Source organism: Podarcis muralis, chromosome 6 (genome assembly GCF_964188315.1).
Source record: "Podarcis muralis chromosome 6, rPodMur119.hap1.1, whole genome shotgun sequence".
Classification (NCBI taxonomy): Eukaryota; Metazoa; Chordata; class Lepidosauria; order Squamata; family Lacertidae; genus Podarcis; species Podarcis muralis.
In genome coordinates this window covers 29,470,806-29,492,011 of record NC_135660.1, presented here as the reverse complement: position 1 = coordinate 29,492,011, position 21,206 = coordinate 29,470,806, and the positions used below count along the sequence as shown (strand labels likewise).

The following is a 21,206-nucleotide window of genomic DNA, read 5'->3' as shown; positions in this document are numbered from 1 at the left end:
ATTATTATTATTATTATTATTATTATTATTATTATTCATAGTCGGCGGAGCAGGCTCCACTTATTGGCTGCCCATGATTCAGCAGTATAACTTTTGTTTTGGTGGGCTATCCTGCCTTGCAATGCAGCCGAGCAGGAAATTTAGAAGGTTGGCCACTGGGACGTGACTCCTTCCACCTTGTGAATGGAGTGCTATCTGTGAGGGGTTGCAACAGCCACCCAGCAAGAGTAGGGTATGGTGCCATTATGAACTAAGGTATGGAGACCATTGGTTCGAAAATCCCTCATCACCATGTAGTGTTACTGGGTCACTTTGGGCCCATCACTATCTGTCAACCTAGCCTACCACAGAGGGCTGTTAGGATAAAATGTGAAGGGCTACTTGGAGGAAGTGCAGGGTGATATAGGAAAAGATAAGGACCATTTGCATTCATAACAGTAGAAAAAAAATGATTTGTGCTTACTGGATTCTGATCCAATAGATGCCGTTGTGTCTTTCACTTGGAACAGATGTAGACCCATGTAGGCTTTTAACAATGCTTCCACATGTACACTATTTTTGTAATGGCACAATTGGCCAGACACATTTCCTCCTCTGGGCAGCTCATCAACATGGATGGGATTTGAACAAGAGCACAACTCTCGATCAACTGCGTTTTGTTTCAATGGGACTTAGGCTGAACATTTTCTTGGCAATTTTTACTCTTTGTGCAATCTCAAGTGAGCACCCTGCCTGGAAAAGGTACCTCTTGCTGCTCTATAATTCTCTCTCAGACAAAAGTGTTTCTCCTGCACTATAATCTCTCAAAGTGGTTGACTTATTGAGGGCATTTACCTTTTAGGAGAGGCAATTACTATACCAGTAATTGCTGCCCCCCCACACACCAAAGCAACACCATTTTCTATCAAATCACTGCTACAAACCCATCCAGGATGCCAAACACCCATAGTGCACTCTTGCCACAGCAGAGAAATATGAGTTAGATCAGAAAAGAGTTGAAGCTGTCAGGTTTTTCTTTTGGGTAGGGGGTGTTCCCATCCTGCTTATGACCAACTAGTGTTTAAAGGACTTAAGATTTAGTAGAACCCAATATTCTTCTTGCTCATCAGCAGTTTATTTCCTAGCAATAGGCATAGTGGAAGTTGGGTTGCGTCAGATTTTCATTCAGCTATGTGATATCATCACAAATGCAAACTAGAATAAGGACAATACTCTGAACTGGCTAATATTTTAACCTTGTTTCACATCCGTAATTCCCATCTTTATAATAGAAACAGGGTACTGAATTTTGCAGACAGCCCATTTTTTTTTGGTCCTGATTATTTTTGTTAAGTTTCCACTTCATTATACCTGCTATTGATCATTTAAAAAATAACTTCAGTTGTTTTCTGAGGTGCTAGAATACGTAAAGGAAGCACTTGACTCTGATTAAACAAATGCCTTACATTTATTTGTGCTGCTAACTAAGAATTTAGTGTGTTTTGATCTACATATCAATAGCAAGTTGAATACTAGATCCTGGAGTCATTATTGAAGAAACAACTTCAGGCATGTTAGAGGTTTCATTCAGGATTTCAATAGCACACATTGCAATCACAGAGATTGTACTTTCTGCTACATATCAATTGTCTTTTACCATTTTGTATTTTGATTTCCTTAAAAGCCAACATTTAGCGCAAACACTTCATACTGCATTAACTGAATCTGTACAGGAATCACATCCTTTGAGACCTATAGATACATTAACATTCAAGGAAGTCGCAAACACTGCAAAGCATTGTCTGTTGGGTGTTAAAATATATGACACGTACTTAGCAGCTTGGGAATTATGTTGTGCTGAGAAACTGATTGCAAGCACTCGTAGTCAAGATACGCTAACCTGTCTGCGGATTGTGTGCTTAATTGTGCTGATAAGGGGATAAAAACTCACTTTAAACATCCTCTGCTCTGTGTGGAATCTTTGCTCATTTATGCGGATTGGTGTGTGTGTGTGTGTGTGTATATATATATATATATATGCAGGTTTTGGTGTCCTCGGGTGTCTTCCCGTGTAAAAGTTGGGGTGTCTAGGCGACGTTTCGACGAGGTCTCACTCGTCATCTTCAGGCTGGTGCTTTCGGCTTCTTGTTACTGGAACAGAGCAGGATCTCAGTGTTTGAGTTCCTATAAATACTGTTGAGGAGGTGTGGCCTCTAATGTTCTTGGGCAGAGAGGAAGTTCCCAGGCTAGTGTGCCTTTTCTTCTTTTGTTTCTTAATTACTTGAGGGATATCTTGAGTGATTTCTTGAGTTGTATCCTGAGTACCACTTAGGTGGGTCAGGATACAACTCAAGAAATCACTCAAGATATCCCTCAAGTAATTAAGAAACAAAAGAAGAAAAGGCACACTAGCCTGGGAACTTCCTCTCTGCCCAAGAACATTAGAGGCCACACCTCCTCAACAGTATTTATAGGAACTCAAACACTGAGATCCTGCTCTGTTCCAGTAACAAGAAGCCGAAAGCACCAGCCTGAAGATATATATATATCTTCATATGAAAATATATATATATATATTTGCTTTCGTAGATTTTCACGGGTACAGGAATGCAGGTTTTGGTGTCCTCGGGTGTCTTCCCGTGTAAAAGTTGGGGTGTCTAGGCGACGTTTCGACGAGGTCTCACTCGTCATCTTCAGGCTGGTGCTTTCGGCTTCTTGTTACTGGAACAGAGCAGGATCTCAGTGTTTGAGTTCCTATAAATACTGTTGAAGGTGTGGTGTATAGCCTCCAATGTTCTGGGCTGAGAGGAGGTTCCCAGGCTAGTGTGCCTTTTCTTCTTTTGTTCCTTAATTACTTGAGGGATATCTTGAGTGATTTCTTGAGTGATATATATATATATATGTGGGTTCTGGACCACCCTATTCACTCATTAATTCCCAGTGTGTGCTCTCTCTCCCTCCCTCCCTCCCTCCCAATTATTATTTTCTTCACTTATTATTATTTCCAGAAATTCCTTCTACGTTCTTTTTCACTATTCGCCAAATATTTATTTTCATCCAGTTGTGGACATGCAGGGAATGTTTGGCAGATATTTGCTGTTTGACATCAAAATGACACCCAAAGCTATTTGACCTTTGCCTAACCCCATGTCCTCCATCAACTCTGCAGTGGCAAACCGGTATTTGTGGAGCTTAAGGGAGTTGGGTTCATACAAAAGCTGTGATGGGTGAGAAGGATAACACCAATGTCTCCAAATGTGGGATACAGTGCCTCTAGGTCACTGCCATTCAAGCTTCCTAAGCAGGGTGAAGCACAACCTCTGTGAAGTATCCATGGGATGCACTCCTTTAAATACTGTGGATAAGATGCTCAGAATGGAGAGCGCAGCTCACCACAAAACTACTAGGTGTGCTCAGTTTGGGGAATACAGGACTTGACTAATGGGTATAATAAACTACAGAGAAGTCTGTCAGTTATGCAATTGCTGTGAGGAAAAAGCATCCAGAACGATACATTAAAAAGAGAACACTTCCTCAAAATTATTCAGGTTTTCCTTTCCTTTCTGTGACCTGGCCATATTCACAAGGGGGGTTTCAATGGGCTTTTGCAATTCTGGTGGCTTTAGCTGAGGTAGGAAAATGTACACTGCTGCTAGGATGTCCTTTTAATTTGAAAATGGCTCTCCTCTGCTTGTTCACAAGCGCTGCAGCACAGTCTAAAGAGGCATTATTTGTGTCACTCTTGGTAAACCCCTTATACCTTGGTTTTCAAACAGCTTAGTTCTCGAAGGTTTTGGCTCCTGAACACCGCAAACCCAGAAGTGACTCTTACAGTTTGCCAAGTATTTTTAGAAGCTGAACATCTGACTGGGCTTCTGCGGCTTCTGATTGGAAGCTCCTGCAGCCAATCAGAAGCCGTGCTTTGGTTTATGAACGTTTTGGAAGTCAAATGGACTTCTGGAATGGATTCTGTTCGAATTCCAAGGTACGACTGTAGCATGTAATATCTTCTGCTCAGCCAAAGCCCCGTCTGCACTCACAATATAAAGTGATATGGCTCCGCTGCTGTATAAGAACAAATGGCAATACAGCATATCTTTGAAATATACGCCCAGGAGCCATACCATGGACTCCTCAACTGCAGCAGTGGCATAATGCTGGTGACTCCTTAGTGTGGTGTTGTAGTTAGAATGCTGGATTAGGACCTGAGAGGTAAAGGTTCGAATCCCCACTCAGCCACGACGCTGACTGGGTGACCTTGGGCCAGTCACTAACACCAATCAACCTCACAGGGTTGTTTTCTACATAAAATGTAGAGTTGAAGAATTGTGCATGCCACTTTGAGCTCCTTGGAGAAAATTAGAATATAAAGCAACCACCACAGCAATATCATATTGGGGGGACAGAAAAGTTTTCATCCAAACATCAATGATATGAAAACAGTTCTGGAGCTGAATGCTCCCATGTTCCAGCTCCACTACCTCACCATAGGATAGTGCCTTGATCTCCCATAGGATCCTACTTTGTCCATGCAAATCTTCTTCACACAATGAGGGGGAAACAAATCTGCCAATTAATGGGCTAACTCAGTTTCTCGTTTTTACAATCTTAAATTCAGTTCTCCGCAATTCTGCAGCAATTTGTGCTTTTTTTATCCTTATAAAAATTATTCAGCATTTTACTGCAAACTTCTCATAATAAACACATGAAGTTTTGACAAAAAATGCAGTTTTGCAAACAACTTTCCTTAATACAATGCATTATGTATATTATTGTCACTGACTTAGGCATTTGTACGCACACTTTGCCTTGATCTATGCATCATTGTACACTTTGCTCAGCTGGAGAACTGCATTGCGAAATTCAGAAAAGTGCGATTTTTCAAAGGATGATCATGTTTTCGTTCACAGATCGTTTTTTTTAAAAATGTGGATTTGGCAGGTTCACCTTTAAGTGCAAATTGAATTGAGTTTCTTCCCCATTCCTGCATGCAATCAAGACAAACTTCAGTGAAGGCCCTCAGGTCTCAGGCCTGAAATGATCAAATGTGAACTAAAATGTGCTTTGCTGGTCACCCTTCAACAAAACTGCATGTCCTGTTAATGTTTTTCTTTTCTTTTCCAAACTGCATGAGGTGGTGATGAGACAACCCATTGATAAACAAATTAGGGAGATAACAGCAGGAGGACTTTTTATTTTAAAAATGGCTATCATGAGAATATTGGTACTCTGTCCCTGCAGGAAAAATCCTGTTTTTCACAAGTAATCTTTAGCGGCTTGCTAATTTTCTTTTTGAAATCCTGTCACCTGATTGGTAACAGTGAGAGTACATAGTGATATCAGTTTAATTACAGCTGATCTGTGGATGCACAGATTAATCTCCAGGGAGACTGCAAATACATATTGCTTTGCTCTTAATACTTTTTTGATTCATTGGATACTTTCTCACGTAATGCCACTGCAGATTTGCTTATGGGGCAATTCTTTGCAGAGTTTAAACTTTGCATAGTTCTCTTTGGTCAAACAACAGCGTCTGTCATTTTTTAGCTTTTAGCATATGTATTAGCTTTTAGCATATGTATTCCCATGTGTGGTGTTTGCCCGTTCATTTGAAAGTGTTTGTATAGGCGGGAGAGAAAGGGTTAAAATGTAGACCAATAGGAAAGCTGGAGGTGGAGCCTACCTGTTTATAAAAGGGCTTAGCCCGAGGTTTGGGGGTGGTTAGTTGGTTGGTTTTAGTGAGTTGGTTGGTTGGGAAAGGCAGTTGGAAAAGCAGTTGGCAGGCAGTTGGAAATAGAGAGACAGTTAGTGCAGTTGGTTCTTGTGTGAGGGGAGGTAGAAGAGATAGAGACAGGATAAACTAAGGCTAAGAAGGTAAAGAGTAACAATGTTTGGAATTCAGTTAAAGTTTGTTTGTATCTGCAACAAACTAAACTCTTCTTTATTAACTTGAGAACCTGACTAAGTGATTTACTGGGGAGGACCTGGTTGGTGGCAGCGGATTAGTGGTGTACAGGTCAATAGTCCATGAGACGACCCGGGGCTCCGTACGAACACCACACCATGGTAAGGAGGTCAGCACAGAGCAGAGACACCAGCTTGCCAGGCCGATTGTGGGGGGCCAACATTGTGCATGCAATGTCCTGATGCCACACGTGTAACACCTGACACCACATGCTTGCAATCACGACATCGGGAGGAGACGGAGCAGAGACGAACATGGCAGCCGTGGGACTTCCATCACCTCCACCACCAAGGAAGAGGAGGAGGAGGAGTAGAAACCGGCTGTTGAGGCCAGGCTGTGGTCTACTCCGCGTTTTGCCTCCATGCTTTTTGGACATTTTTTTTGGGGGGGGGGGTAGCCCCTGCTGGCCCAGAGGAAACTGAGGAGCATCAGAATACCCAAATTTATTGGAGAACTGACTTGGGGATTCAGGTCCAAGATTCAAAATCAGTCCTGTGATTATAAGCACTTCTGCTTTGCAGATCTACTCTTTCCACATTTTGACCCTGCATGGCAGGTACAACCAGAGTGAAGAAACTGCCTCAGGTGGCAGATGCTGGGGGACAGGAAGTGGTAGCGAAGGACTGCCCCAAGATTCAGCTGCCAGCCCAGCTGACTTCTCTATATGGAACTGAAAGGGAGCACCCTCTTTATTACAGAGTGCAAAGAGCCTGGTGCCAGCTGTGTGCCTACCCAATTTCAGTAAAAGGTAAAGGGACCCCTGACCATTAGGTCCAGTCATGACTGACTCTGTGGTTGCAGTGCTCATCTCACTTTATTGGCCGAGGGAGACGGTGTACAGCATCCAGGTCATGTGGCCAGCATGACTAAGCCGCTTCTGGCAAACCAGAGCAGCGCACGGAAACGCCATTTACCTTCCCGCTGGAGCGGTACCTATTTATCTACTTGCACTTTGACGTGCTTTCGAACTGCTAGGTTGGCAGGAGCTGGGACTGAGCAACAGGAGCTCACCCCGTCACGGGGATTCAAACCGCCAACCTTCTGATCGGCAAGTCCTAGGCTCTGTGGTTTAACCCACAGCGCCACCCGCGTCCCCCCAATGTCAGTAGGCTTCATCTATTGTCCTGTTTCCAAAATAGCTTTTTGGGTTTATCAAGAAACACAAACAATTCCCATCAATTATTGGGGATGGAAGGAAATGAAGTATTTAACTGTAAATAATGTTAATATTTTTCCAGTTACAAACCATATTTTGTGAAAACATTTTGATCAGAAAGTACTGATATTTTCTCTCTGAAATAAACTCTCAAAGAAATCTAAAATCTAACTACTAAGCTCTTTACAGTTTCCCTACATGTGGGTTCCTCCTCACCAAAAGAAAGAAACCTCTGGGTTTTTAAAGAAAGGCATAAAACAACTTATTTCCAAACCATTTGGTTGAAAACAAAACTCGTAGCCGCAGTGTCCTTTTTGATGAATTTTTATTATTTTCTTGTGGTTGTTCAAGGTTGTTCAGTTACACAGTCCTGATGAAAAATATGGTGCTAAAGTGTAAAGTCCAGAGGCAAAAGACCCTAAGTGGAGAGAGTAATCAGTCATTTTGTAATTTGCCAAGAACACTCTGTGGATGGATACTTCATTGTGGGAAAGGTTAACTAATTCAGTTTGGTAGAAGCAGAGAAGCAAAGAGCTGGGCAAGATCTAGACACCTTAAAGAAGCATTTCAGTTTGAAGTGTAAATTTAAACAGGGAAAACAGGTAGAGGAAAACAGGACTCCACGTCGCCATCTGATGGCACAATGCTATATTGCACATACAACATATAAATTGCTTTTTCTTTACCAGTCTAGCTGAGTCCCTGGTTTCATGCAGAAGATAAGGCAGTCTGGAGCTCTCAGATTAAGGGCAGAATAACAGTGTTTACCCTTTGTGCCTTTGTTCCCCTTTATTTCACATTGCTTGCAAAATCTGCAGGACAAGTTAGTCATGACTAAGTTAAGTTCCATTGATTCAAGCAGACGAAGTCTGGATCCATCCAATATATCATCATTCAAGACTGGCAGACATCTTCATCCATGCTGTATACAGAGCTAAAACTACTTCTGAAACAATCCTCAAAATCAAAGAAACAACCCCAATTTTAGTTTCAAAATAAAGCCCTTTTCAATTTTGAAAAAACAAAACCTTGACATTTGTGGCTTTGATTTCATACTATGGTATCTACATCAGCTGATTTATACTGCTTGCAATTCTATTCACAAGGGGTAAACTTCATTGAGCACTGTGGGGTTGAGTTTCAAACCAACATTCACGAATTTCTGCTGTTAATCAGTCTTCAGCATTTATCGTGGTAGTTAGGCTGTGTTTTTAAATGGCAGACATATACCACTGATACATCTCCAATCATAACTAACCGAAAAGTAGTAGTAGAAATGAGTTATTTGTAGGGATGGAACTTTCTGAAAATCTGTGTTGAGTTCCATGGTTGTATCTAGAGCACAGTGCTGACTCTGTTTCCTCTGTGCGCCCCCCAAATCTTCTCTCCTTGGTCTTGACAAGAAGCAAGTTACTTTTTACCAATTTTGCTAAAAACCCACACAATTCTATTATGTGCATTATTGTATGCATCATTTTGCATATCATATTGTACACACATAAGCTCCAGGTTTTCTAAAATAACCAGGCAATATACAGACACACACAAGAAGGCATGCTACTGTATATAAAATCTTATATAATATTACAGTCGTACCTTGGAAGTTGAATGGAATCCGTTCCGGAAGTCTGTTTGACTTCCAAAATGTTTGGAAACCAAAGCGTGGCTTCTGATTGGCTACAGGAAGCTCCTGCAGCCAACTGGAAGTCGCGGAAGTCCTGTCGGACATTCAGCTTTCAAAAGAACGTTTGCAATCTGGAACAATCACTTCTGGGTTTGCCGTGTTTGGGAGCCAAAATGTCCAAGTACCAAGGCGTTCGGGATCCAAGGTACAACTGTACTTATAAAATTGTGCTTCAGAAATACAACACTACATGGGTCTTGACTCTTTTATATGTACTATACGTATAATATATTCTTCCTTTTTGCATACAAGCAGATCAGTGCAAGAGGCGGTCCAATGTGGGCAAAGCTTTATCAGGTTGGAACTGCCAGATTCCTTGTATGAACCCATTTAAAACATATTCCTCCTCAGTTCCTAGTTATTTGTATATTTTCAGCTTTGACTGTAATGCAAATCAGGAGTTCAATGCAGAGCAAATTAGCCATTCACTCCCATATGCACACTATAATAGGCTATGCAACATCTGTCCAAGCATAGCCTGATAAACTGTGCAATCCTAGCATGTTTATGCAGACATGGGTCCTGATTAATTTAATGGGACTCACCCTGTAGTAAGCGTGGTACCACAGCCTAATTCTATGTGCTATGTGTGCAGGTGAGATCTCTAAAGAATGGCTTTTTCATTTCAGGGATTTTTGTGTGTGTTCTTAAGGCGATGCAGAGAGAAAGGTTGTTCAGCTTTAAAATACCTATTGGCATAGTGTCTTTATAAATGAGGAGGCAGGAGTTTAATTTTCCCGTGCACTTAATGTCATTCTTCTAAGTGGGCTGAATTGCACAGTAAATTAACTCCATATGGAGGTCTCAAAAGCTGGTAAACAGGTGAGGCACAATAGAAAATGACAAACTAGTTGCTGTTGTTGTTTTAATTGCCCTTTCCCCTCACACTCTGAGCAATCATGAAAAGAAATGTCACAACATAATTTCGTATTTCAATCTATTCTTATGCAGGAAAGGAGGTGGTGAGGACAAAGAGCACGCAGAACTTCTAGAATTAAGTGCAGCATGTGGCAAGCAGGTCTGAAAGCTCTGCCGATCTTTTGTTCTGCAAAAATACCTCCTTTAAAAAATGTTATACATTATCAGTCTGCTTCTTCAGTTGGGGTGCCATCAGATCTGTTTCAAGAACTGAGCTCTCGAGGTTAGGAACAGGGAACATAAAGGTAAAGGTAAAGGTACCCCTGCCCATACGGGCCAGTCTTGACAGACTCTGGGGTTGTGCGCCCATCTCACTCAAGAGGCCGGGGGCCAGCGCTGTCCGCAGACACTTCCGGGTCACGTGGCCAGCGTGACATCGCTGCTCTGGCGAGCCAGAGCCACACACGGAAACGCTGTTTACCTTCCCGCTGGTAAGCGGTCCCTATTTATCTACTTGCACCCGGGGGTGCTTTCGAACTGCTAGGTTGGCAGGCACTGGGACCGAACAACGGGAGCGCACCCCGCCGCGGGGATTCGAACCGCCGACCTTTCGATCGGCAAGCCCTAGGCGCTGAGGCTTTTACCCACAGCGCCACCCGCGTCCCAACAGGGAACATACTGACGTCCTAATTTGGTCACCAGCTCCCATCAACCCTGGCTAGCATGGCCAACAGTTAGAGATGATGGGACCAACAAGATCTGAAGGACAACATGCTTCCTATTCCAGTTCTAGGTTTTGGAGCAGACTTGTATATTTACCACCCACAAATACATAAATCTCTTCATGAATATTCTTCTCCCTTTGCCTAAATTTCCATGTAAAGTAATAAAATAATTATTAAAATAATTGGCTCTCTCTCTTCCTATACTATAGTGGAGACCTCCATGCATCTGTTTGTTTGTTTGTTTGTTTGTTTGTTTAGAGCTCCTTTAGCTGGTTACTGGAAAGCTTCAGGTATGGCAGCAGACTGTAGTGTATCATTCTCATGGATAAGGATCAGTAAACTGAAGCTTAATCTATTTTTTTTAATATTTTTTTTATAAAAAAATTTATTGGTTTTCCAACATAAAGTAAACACAATACACTTCACAATACACAAACAAACAGAAACATATAAACACGTATAGTTTCATAACCTCTTTTTCTTAAGCTTGTTTCACCGACTTCCCCATGCCTCCCTTTTCTACATCCCTATTTTAAGATTTTCTCAGCAACCCCTCGCTTCATTAGCATATTGTTCATTTTCTTTGATCCTTCTTCTCTTACCCAATCATTTACAGCTGTAATTCTGTTTTTTTTCAATACCCTTGACATTTTAACACTCAATAATTTTATAACAATTCTTAAGATAATCTTTGTACTTATTCCAGTCTTCTTCCACCGTCTCTTTCCCTTGGTCACGGATTCTGCCAGTCAACTCAGCCAGTCCCATGTAGTCATTCACCTTCGTCTGCCATTCTTCCAGCGTGGGCAGTTCTTGTGTCTTCCAATACTTTGCTAGAAGAACTCTTGCTGCTGTTGTAGCATACATAAAAAACATCCTATCCTTCTTTGACACCAATTGGCCAACCATGCCCAGGAGAAAGGCTTCTGGTTTCTTGTGAAAGGTACATTTAAGGACCTTCTTAATTTCATTATAAATCATTTCCCAGAAAGCCTTAATCCTCGGGCACGTCCACCAAAGGTGATAAAAAGTGCCTTCAGTCTCATTACATTTCCAGCATTTATTATTGGGCAAATGATATATTTTTGGTCATGTAGCACCTATAAATCATTTTCATAATATTCTCTCTTAAGGCATTACATGCCGTGAACTTTATATATGAAGCTTAATCTAGACAGGATGAAGATGCTAACACTAGGAAGGCCTGTCAACTAAGACTGTAGGGGGTTATGCAGTCACTATCGCTCCCCACCCACATCCTGTCAGGAAAGGTGGTTGAAGCTCACCCTGCATATGCTGTTTTAGAGTCCTGGTATACAGGACTTCATTCCACTCACCCACAAAAAGGATTTGCAGGTAAGAAAACTGGGGTTGCATATCAATGAACCTACCAAATATGGGTGTCAGGAGTATGATTAAAAGATGGAATGTGGAATTGGATTCTGTGAAACTATCTGCAGAACAACAGCATTTTATCCCATAAATACCTGAATTAAAATGGTGATGTGTGTTTATTTAAAAAATTTCAAAGCCTAGACTGCATCAAATGATCTCAGGTTGGGGTACATCCATCAAAACATCAACATAAAAATACTTCAACAAATTTCTAATGATCCCATAAGAGCAATGAAATAATGGAAACACATGTTGGTAGAAGGTTGGGTTATTGTTAAGGTCGTGAGAGATTTTAATGTATGTGTTTCACTTCAGAGACCAGAAAGTGTGTAAAACACACACACAAATGTGACAAAAAAAACCCAGGGTAAACTCAGTTTTGCTTTTATTTAGGCTGTGTGTGTGTGTGTGTGTGTGTGTGTGTGTAATATGCAACAGCATTAATTTGTGCTTAATGGTGTGGGGATGCATGCATACAACAACATACATGTGTGGCACTGCTAACATGCCTTTTAATTTAGCAATAAAGATGAAAAGTGGGTATGGCAGGTAACAGAAATTTATAAAAAAATGTGGCTCGGTTCTAGATTAGGTTAGTTGAACTTAGATCCAGCTGAAATTAGCATGACAAGTTAATCATGACTTAAATGCAATTGATTTAGTTGGGAGCCAAGTTGAAATGAGTGAGCCTGGATTCAGTCCCGTGAGTGGTCTGGGGAGAGTAGATGTAGATTTATTTGTTCTTGCCCTGGAGTACATGGTCTAAACCAGCAGGTTTCTTCTCGGATCGGTTTTAGTGTCTATAAAAAGACAACAGTGGATGGTGTGGATATCACTGAGTATGGCAATTGGCCAGAATGAGCCATTCATGGGAGTTTGTGTTCTCAGCATGCGTGGAATGTTTTCCTTGTCTGCTAAATGTCACAGTGCTAATGCAATGTTGTGCCTTTTTCTCTTGCACATAGATTGCCAAATAATTCCTTTTCATTGCCTGTGGGACGCTCCCAGATATCACATACACACACACACACACACATACACACACACACACACACACACACACACACACACTATCCATGCCAATAATTAGTTACACGTAAATGTGCAGCAACTGCCTACTTAACATTGCACTTTTTTTTGTTCTGTGATTACTGTAAGCAGAACTTCATTTTCCCAATAATTTCTTTGCTCTTAATATTCTGAGAAGGTAAGGGATTATTCAGGCAGGGCTTGAAATAACAGGAAAGCACACCATAGATCATTTTAAATAAATTGTGTTATGAAATACTTACAGTCCAGACTTTGTGTGGGGTGGCGGGGAGGCAGAGGCTAATATATATATATATTTTTCTCCATTGTGAAAACTGCTTCATGCAAACAGTAGCATGAGAGATATAAGAGTCTTGTAAAGGGATAAGAGAGGAGGACCCCTCTTGTAGACATCTATCTTCCATATTATGCATGAGGGTGAAGTCAGCCGACCTTTATGCCACTAATTGTATTTTGTTTTCTGTATATGATATAACATGGCATTCATACACCAGATGAGAAAATGCCAGACGCTTCCACGGTGCACTTCAAACCATGTTATCTTCCTTTTCTTGACTGCACAGCACAATGCAAAATAGAAAACACAGATAATGCCTGAATTATTGTTGGGGAATTGGAGTAAGGAGGAGGGGAGGAAAGAAAAGGACCTTTTCACTGAATGAAAAAAAGGGAAGACTTGGAAGGAACCTGAAGGTCACTTCATACAATCTCCTGTCCCGGCTCAGGACTTGCCACATCTAATGAAAGCCAACAGCTTAATCCATGCTGCTCGTTGTGTAATGGAAAGCAGCATGAACCTGAAGCATATTGTGCTATAGGCACCTGTCAAAGTACATCCAGAGAACTCTAATTTATGGAACTGGAGGCACTGTTTCCAGTTCCTGAAATCCAGACTGATTGGCACTTGAATCCACCTTGGTTGCTCACCAGTCTCCTCACGTGGCCGGGATTGGCACAGGATCATCATGGTCCGCATAGTTGACTCCCTGTGGTGAGCATAAACTGCGGAACAAGCTTCAGGTACACATGGGGAAGCCATGATTGATTCATGTCTTCTTTTTCACATGGCATTTACAGATGACAAACAGTGTAGGGGGGGAAATACCACTAACACATATAGCAGAAATAGACTTGGCATCTAAAAATTAACCAGTGTCTGCCTGTTTCAAATGCATGCTGTCTGTCATCACAGCTAAAGATTCTTACATCGCAGGGGGTTGTACTAGATGTTGGGTCCCTTCCAACTCTATCATTCTAAGACTCTATGCATATGAATGTATTGCAAAGGCTTCAGTGGAAGTCTAGAAGGCTCAGTGTGTCCCAGGAACTTACCTGTTTTTTACAAATATAAACCCAGGAACAACACATTGGACTGTCTTTGAAACTGCAAATAAAAACATTGCTTTGGGATCATTTGAATAGAAAGGTCAAGGATTTCATACAAATTAATCTCTACAGAATAATCAAGAAAGCAGTTTATGTAAATTTCTATGGTTATCTCAATTTGTTTTTGATTTTTTAAGAAACTTGGTTAAATTCAGCTCCTCCCAATCTAATTGCCATTTATCTAATTGTCATTCTAAAGCTCTGTACTTCCTAAAGCAAACAGAAAGAAGCTGTTTTAAAGCCGGCTTCTTCAACCTCAGCCCTCCAGGTGTTTTGAGACTACAATTCCCATCATCCCTGACTACTGGTCCTGCTAGCTAGGGATCATGGGAGTTGTAGGCCAAAAACATATGGAGGGCCGAGGTTGAGGAAGCCTGTTTTAAAGGCTACAGAATAAGCTACGGCCAATAAGCATGTCTGCTCATTTCCCCATTCAGTTTAATGGATGTGTACTGTCATATAAGTAGATATAGGATTGCAGCCTTAGGATGTTAAAAGATTAGATCTCTCAAGTTCATCTAAAAATACTTAGGTGATCAGCAAAGGTTACTGCACAACATGAGGCACATTTACATTAGTTATCCTGAAACAATATCATTTTTGAACACTGGAGATTAAATCTAAAATACCAGTGAGCTTCATGAAGTCTGAATGGTGTTTTGTCAAATGTTTGCTTCCATTGCATCATGTAGTTCAGGAGAAGTAAAAACAGAGTAGCTAAACTATAGGTGTTTGAAAGGTGGACAATGTTTTGACTAAACATCTGATCGATGTGTATTTTGGTTCCTTTGCAGTGTCGGCCAAACCAAGGCCTCACAGTGATGAATATACAAAGAAGGTTCCTCCCCCTAAGCCGAAACGGAACCCAAACACTCAGCTAAGTGCATCTTTTGATGAGACATACATCAAAAAACATGGCCCCACAAAGTCAACACTAAGCAGGGATACCTCCTTATCACAGGTCAGCAGTCCTGCTCCAGATACTGAGGAAGAAGAACCGGTTTATATCGAAATGGTTGGAAATATACTTAGAGACTTCAAAAAAGATGAGGAGGATCAAAGTGAGGCAGTATATGAGGAAATGAAATACCCCATCTTTGACGATGGAGGCCAAGATTCAAAATGTCCATGTGAGTATGACCATCACAGCTGTTCTTCTCAGTGTGCTACTCCCACAGTGCCTGACCTTGATTTCACCAAGTCCTCAGTGCCATCCACTCCCAAGGGTGTTCTTTGTGATATACCCCCACCATTTCCAAATTTGCTTTCTCATAGACCTCCACTCCTGGTATTTCCACCTGCACCAGTGCAATGCTCCCCAAATTCTGATGAATCTCCTTTAACACCACTGGAAGTCATAAAGCTTCCTGTGCTAGAAAACGTGTCTTATATCAAGCAGCAAGCTGGAGCTTCTCCATCATCACTGCCACCTCACACTCCAAGTCATCAAAAACTGGAGAAAGACCAGACAGCATCTCATGGAACTAGTACTCCAGGACATTCTTCTTCTCCTCCACATCCTTCTACCTTATACAGAACACAGTCTCCGCATGGCTATCCTAAAAGCCACTCTGCCTCCCCCTCTCCTGTGAATATGGGTCGGTCACTTACCCCCTTAAGTCTCAAAAGACCTCCTCCTTACGATTCTGTACATTCAGGAAGTCTCTCAAGAAGTTCTCCATCAGTGCCTCATTCTACAGCCAGAAACATATTGCAAGAAGGAGGGAAAATGGTAAACACCTCTGTCAATACCTACGGGTCATCATCGCAAAGTAGTTCCCGTTCTAGAACACCTACCAGTCCTCTAGAGGAATTAACCAGCCTTTTTACCTCAGGACGAAGCTTACTGAGGAAATCCTCCAGCGGAAGAAGATCTAAAGAGCCTGCAGAGAGTAAGTGCTTCAAATCATGTATTTACTTATTTTACTCTTTACTGATGATCACTGAGATCAGTGTCATGCCATTGATCAATTTCTAACTGTGCAGTACCTCCATTGATGAACTAGCCTACCTTTGGGATTTCAGGAGTTTGGTGTACTTGGCGCCATGCAACTTACTCATTTGCTTTTTGAGTTCCAGGGTTAGTTTAGGACTATTCATATAAGGCCCTTTTCATATCTGAGTTTGTATTTATTTATTATTGATTAATTGGATTTCTATGCCTCCCTTCATCCAAGGATCACAGGGTGGTTTGCAATACAAAAACACACAAATACTTAGCATATTAGCAAATAAAACAATAACCACCACTGAATGATCATCACAGAGTTTTCCTCTCTCAAAGGTCTCCCTTGCGATTCTAAAATGTTTAATGCAATGAAAACCTTTAATGAAAGCCATGAAGGCTAGACAGCTGTATATTTTTTAAAACTATTCTTATCAAGTAAAAGAAAATGCTCAGGTCCTAAAATTGCTCTTTGCTGGTTACTGCCTTGTGGTTCTTTATCCTCACGCTCAGGTTAGGCGGGAAGAGCTTAATTTTTGTCGGAAGAATCAGAGGGCACAAAACAGGTGGCGCAATTGACTTCCGTCCTTCTCGCCACTCACATTATGTTGTCTCTGCTTTGCCTTCAGCATGTCGGAAATGCTTTTGATTCAAGTTCTTGGGAAAATGAATCAAGGGCAGGCAGGGATTGTATTCTAAGCCTTTAGTAGTTTAACGAAGTAAGTGAGCATGATATACTTTCCCCTGCAGGTCCTATAAAACCACTTTATGAGTGAGTCTGAGGTATCTTGAAGCCTGAATAGCCGAGGTGCTTTTATTTGAGAAGGGTTTTATTTTCTAGTCCTGGGGTTTATGTAGCAAGTGGCAATAAATTATGCCTTTGGGGTGGAAGAGCAACACTGAGCACACCCTGGTCTAATGTACTTGATAACTGCATTTATGGTGTTACTTGCAGAAAGAAATGAGCCAGATTGCAGATGTGTGTGAATTGTGTGGATTCACTTTCCTCTCTCCTATAGACAGCACTTCTCTGATCATTGACTGGAATTTGCTTCACTTATATGGAACTTTGGGAGAGTTTAGGAATCTAGGATTGCCTTATACCAGGGCAAACTGTTTGACTATGGAGTCCAGTATTGCCTATTCTGATCGGCAGTGGTTGTCCAGGGTTTCAAACAGAGGCCTATGCCACAATCTACTACCAGATTTGCGTTATCTGGAGATGCCAGGGATTGAACTTGGGATATTCTGAATGCAAAGCATATGCTTACTACTAAACTCTTGTCCTTCACTATCAAAGTATTTGATCTCCCCATTAAGAGAGCCAACTCCTAGGGGGCCGTGGAGGCTTGGAAAAGTGGGACATTCTGGGATCAGATCTATGAATCCTAACTGTCCCTGGAAAATAGGGAAACTTGGAGGGTCTGCTGTATTTGTGTTAGGAAGTAGTGAAGAACAAGCTACCTCAAGACCAAAGCCACAGTTAAACTTTAATTGGTTAGAACTTGGAGCAGTATGAGCAATGATCCAGTTGCAATATGAGAATATTTATCTCATAGTTAGGGTCAACATATTTAGCTGCTACCATGACCAGCACCCTGGGCATGTGGCTGGCAAGCTAGGCCTTGAACTGTGCTGGCCCATATTCAGCTTTTGCAGACTTTCTGGAATCAGTTGTTTTGTTTTTGTACCTGGAATATCTCTGAGTTGCTGGCAATACCCTGATATGCAAATGTATCAATTTTTAATATGATTAGTCACTTTCAACTTCCCGTATATGTCACTTGACAGATAATTAAATTCTATAACACCCAAGATTCACTTTTCATCCAGCAAAAAAAATCTGAAACATTGAAGTTATTGAAATCTTCAGATGCCTAACTAAGTCCTCAAATCTTTTGAAAATGTGAGTGCATAATAATCCTTCCCATCCATAGTTGAGGATAATGACATGAATTTTTGCACAGGGAAGGGTTGCAGGCTTTGAGAGACCCCTGCAGGGAAATTAAAGAGAGTTGCATTACAATTATTACTCATCGCAAATTAGGATCTTAGGGATTGTTCAAGAACTGACACAGCACACTAATCATTCTAATGGGTTTTACGGTAAAGTCCGTTTCAAAAAAAATTCTGGTAACAGTAGTATTTGCATAGAAGGGATGATCTGCAAGTGTCCTAGGAAGCAAAATGATGCACAAAGGGTGTGGGGGGGTGTGGGTGTGGGTGAGAGAGAGAGAGAAATGTAAATGAACTAGAATTTGAGTTCTCAAGCTATCCCTGATACGTATGACTATGTATCACCTATTTGAACTGTACTACATGAGTTTGACCAAACTGCGGGAGGCAGCGGAAGACAAGAGTGCCTGGCGTGCTCTGGTCCATGGGGTCACGAAGAGTCGGACATAACTAAACAACAGCAAGGCATGTGCAACTGCATCATACACAGACCATACAAGGTGCAAACTAAGAGCACCTATACATTGGCTTTCAATGAAACTTCTGTCAATATAGAGACTGCTAAAGAGAGAACATCAAGCCAGATGTTCCTGAGGCTGAACAATTCATCAGATGGCATCAGCCCACCCTGATTAATATCAACTTATTAATATTGATTAATATTGAAATTGATATGTTTGTGATGCAATTTGTTCAGCCACAGGTACAGCTGTGTTTGTAGACCTCTCAGCCAAACACATCATCACTGTGGAGAGAATGTGTTCAACTCCCCAACGACAACAGTTGAAGTTGGGAGCTCCCTGGCTATTTAAGGTGCTATTCCATGAAATAGTTGTGCACATGCAAGAACTGCCAAGAGCACAACAGGACATACACACCTCCTTTCCCCGCCCCCCACTAACCCTAAACCTGCTCCAGAAGGTTGAGAGGAAACCCAGGATAGATTTAGGGTGTGCACAGGTGGAGAACATTCTGTTGACTGATGGAACATTTGCATTAGTGCTACGTTGAATAAAGCCCTAAGACTTCTGTTGTGCTTGTACAGCACTGAACTAGCTCGCTCTGCTTTGTAACTTATTGTAAAAATCTTCAGCTTACTAGGTTGGAGTGTCATGCTTCTAACAACACCACTTTAGTAGGGGAAAGGGAAGAGAGCTGGGTGATTTGGTTCCTGATCTGATCTGCCTCTTATTGGTTGTTTGACATGAAACAGAGACCTTCCAACCACCATGCTTCCTGCCTCCTTCTTTGTCCTTCTTTTAATTCTTGAGTGGCCCCCATCCCATCCACAAAGTGGGGATAGATGAAGGAATGGGAATGGACATACAATCAGCATATACAACTGGGTTTACCCAAATGCAGATTGATCATTGTATACATGTTCATTTTCTTTGTTCATACCTTCAGCCCGTTTAATTAAGCATTCTGATTTAAGCAAGTTCTCAGCAGAAATCCCAGTCTGCATTACAGTGGGAATGAGTCAGAAATAGTCAAGTGGGAAATACTACAAAATGCTAATGATCAACACCACATGCTGGGTAGGCAGATTGCACGACGCTTAAATTGCTGTTGCTGTAATTTGGAAAATAAAGCTGTGCACAGATAAATAGTTGCACCATGTTCAGTAGTTCACACAACTACTGTATGTACTGTAATGTATGTACAAGTGACTTTAGCCACCAGTTTGTTCAAGTTCCACCATCTATGCTTTGGGTATGAACATGGGTACAGTCATTCAGCCACACACAAAGTGGATGCACATGAGGTCTGTGCAGCCTTCAGTAATGGATACAAAAATAATCTGTTTTGGAAAGGCTTCCTCATTGGGAGTCTGATTTTATGTTAGCTTCTCTTTGATGAATTTAGGATCATCATAAAAAAAGACCAATCTGCCTTCATGCTGCAAGAGGACATAGAATCAGTGAAGGGAACCTAATTATGTAACAAATGTAATTTTGGGTTTCTTTTTATTTATTGTTGTTCAAGGCAGCTGCTGTTTGACACTGATGCACACAGACTTTTTTATTTTTCCTCTTTGTTTACTCAACTGCTCAAGCTTGAGTTGCAATTTATCCAACAGTTTTCCAGAAGTTACAGTCTCAGCAAGGAATGACTGAAAAGACAACAAATGTCTGCAGTGTGCCAGTGTGAACATGTTGCATGGCTGATTGGCTTTGCTCTGTTTGTGAGAGTTACAAATAGAAGAGGGACACATTCGGGGCCATGGCAAACAATTTGTTTTTAGGAGGAGCTAACTTACTAAGCCAGAACCTGTGTGGCGCTATGGGTTAAACCACAGAGCCTAGGACTTGCTGATCAGAAGGTCAGCGGTTCGAATCTCCACAACGGGGTGAGCTCCTGTTGCTCAGTCCCTGCTCCTGCCAACCTAGCAGTTTGAAAGCACGGCAAAGCGCAAGTAGATAAATAGGTACCACACCAGCGGGAAGGTAAACGGCATTTCCGTGCGCTGCTCTGGTTCGCCAGAAGCGGCTTAGTCATGCTGGCCACATGACCCGAAAGCTGTACGCCGGCTCTCTCGGCCAATAAAGCGATATGAGCGCCGCAATCCCAGAGTTGGTCATGACTAGACTTAATGGTCAGGGGTCCCTTTACCTTACTAAGCTTACTAAGCAAATGGTACTAGCAACTAAAGCTTGAAAGTGTAAGACACTTATTGATGTGGATTATAGGATACAGGTGATATTCAGAGGGAGGGAGTTGTATCATTGATTTCCTCCCTTATTAAATCTTTCCTATGTTCCAGCACGCACAAACACACCCGGGGGGGAGGGATGCAAACACTTTGTAGAAAGGACTGTAACTGAGTGACATAGCACATGGTTTGCACCCAAAAGGTCCCAAGTTCAGTCCCTGGCATCTGATCAAAAACAGGTATTGGGAGCAAGATTCCTTCCAGAGAGTCTTCTAGTTGACAATACTCAGCTGGATGAACCAAACAATCTGCTTGGTATGAGGCAGCTTCATGTTCTATCTCACCCAGCCAGTGAGGATGAGAAGTTCCTGACCATCCACATTCAGCATCAGCTCAAGAACTGGGGCATGGGAAGCTCTAGTCAATGTGTTGTTACTGGGAACCTTTTCTGGAA

General features: G+C 41.7%; 1 protein-coding gene across 3 annotated transcripts in view; it reads left to right on the top strand.

Annotated features, from left to right (window-relative positions):
- NYAP2 (neuronal tyrosine-phosphorylated phosphoinositide-3-kinase adaptor 2) overlaps positions 1-21,206 on the top strand; it is a 138,738-nt gene that overhangs the window by 76,072 nt on the left and 41,460 nt on the right. For all 3 annotated transcript variants that reach the window (XM_077929928.1, XM_077929929.1, XM_028731108.2), the window contains exon 4: positions 14,993-16,090. In XM_077929928.1, coding sequence (XP_077786054.1) covers positions 14,993-16,090 — 1,098 coding nt within the window. The remainder of the gene's footprint in view (positions 1-14,992; positions 16,091-21,206) is intronic.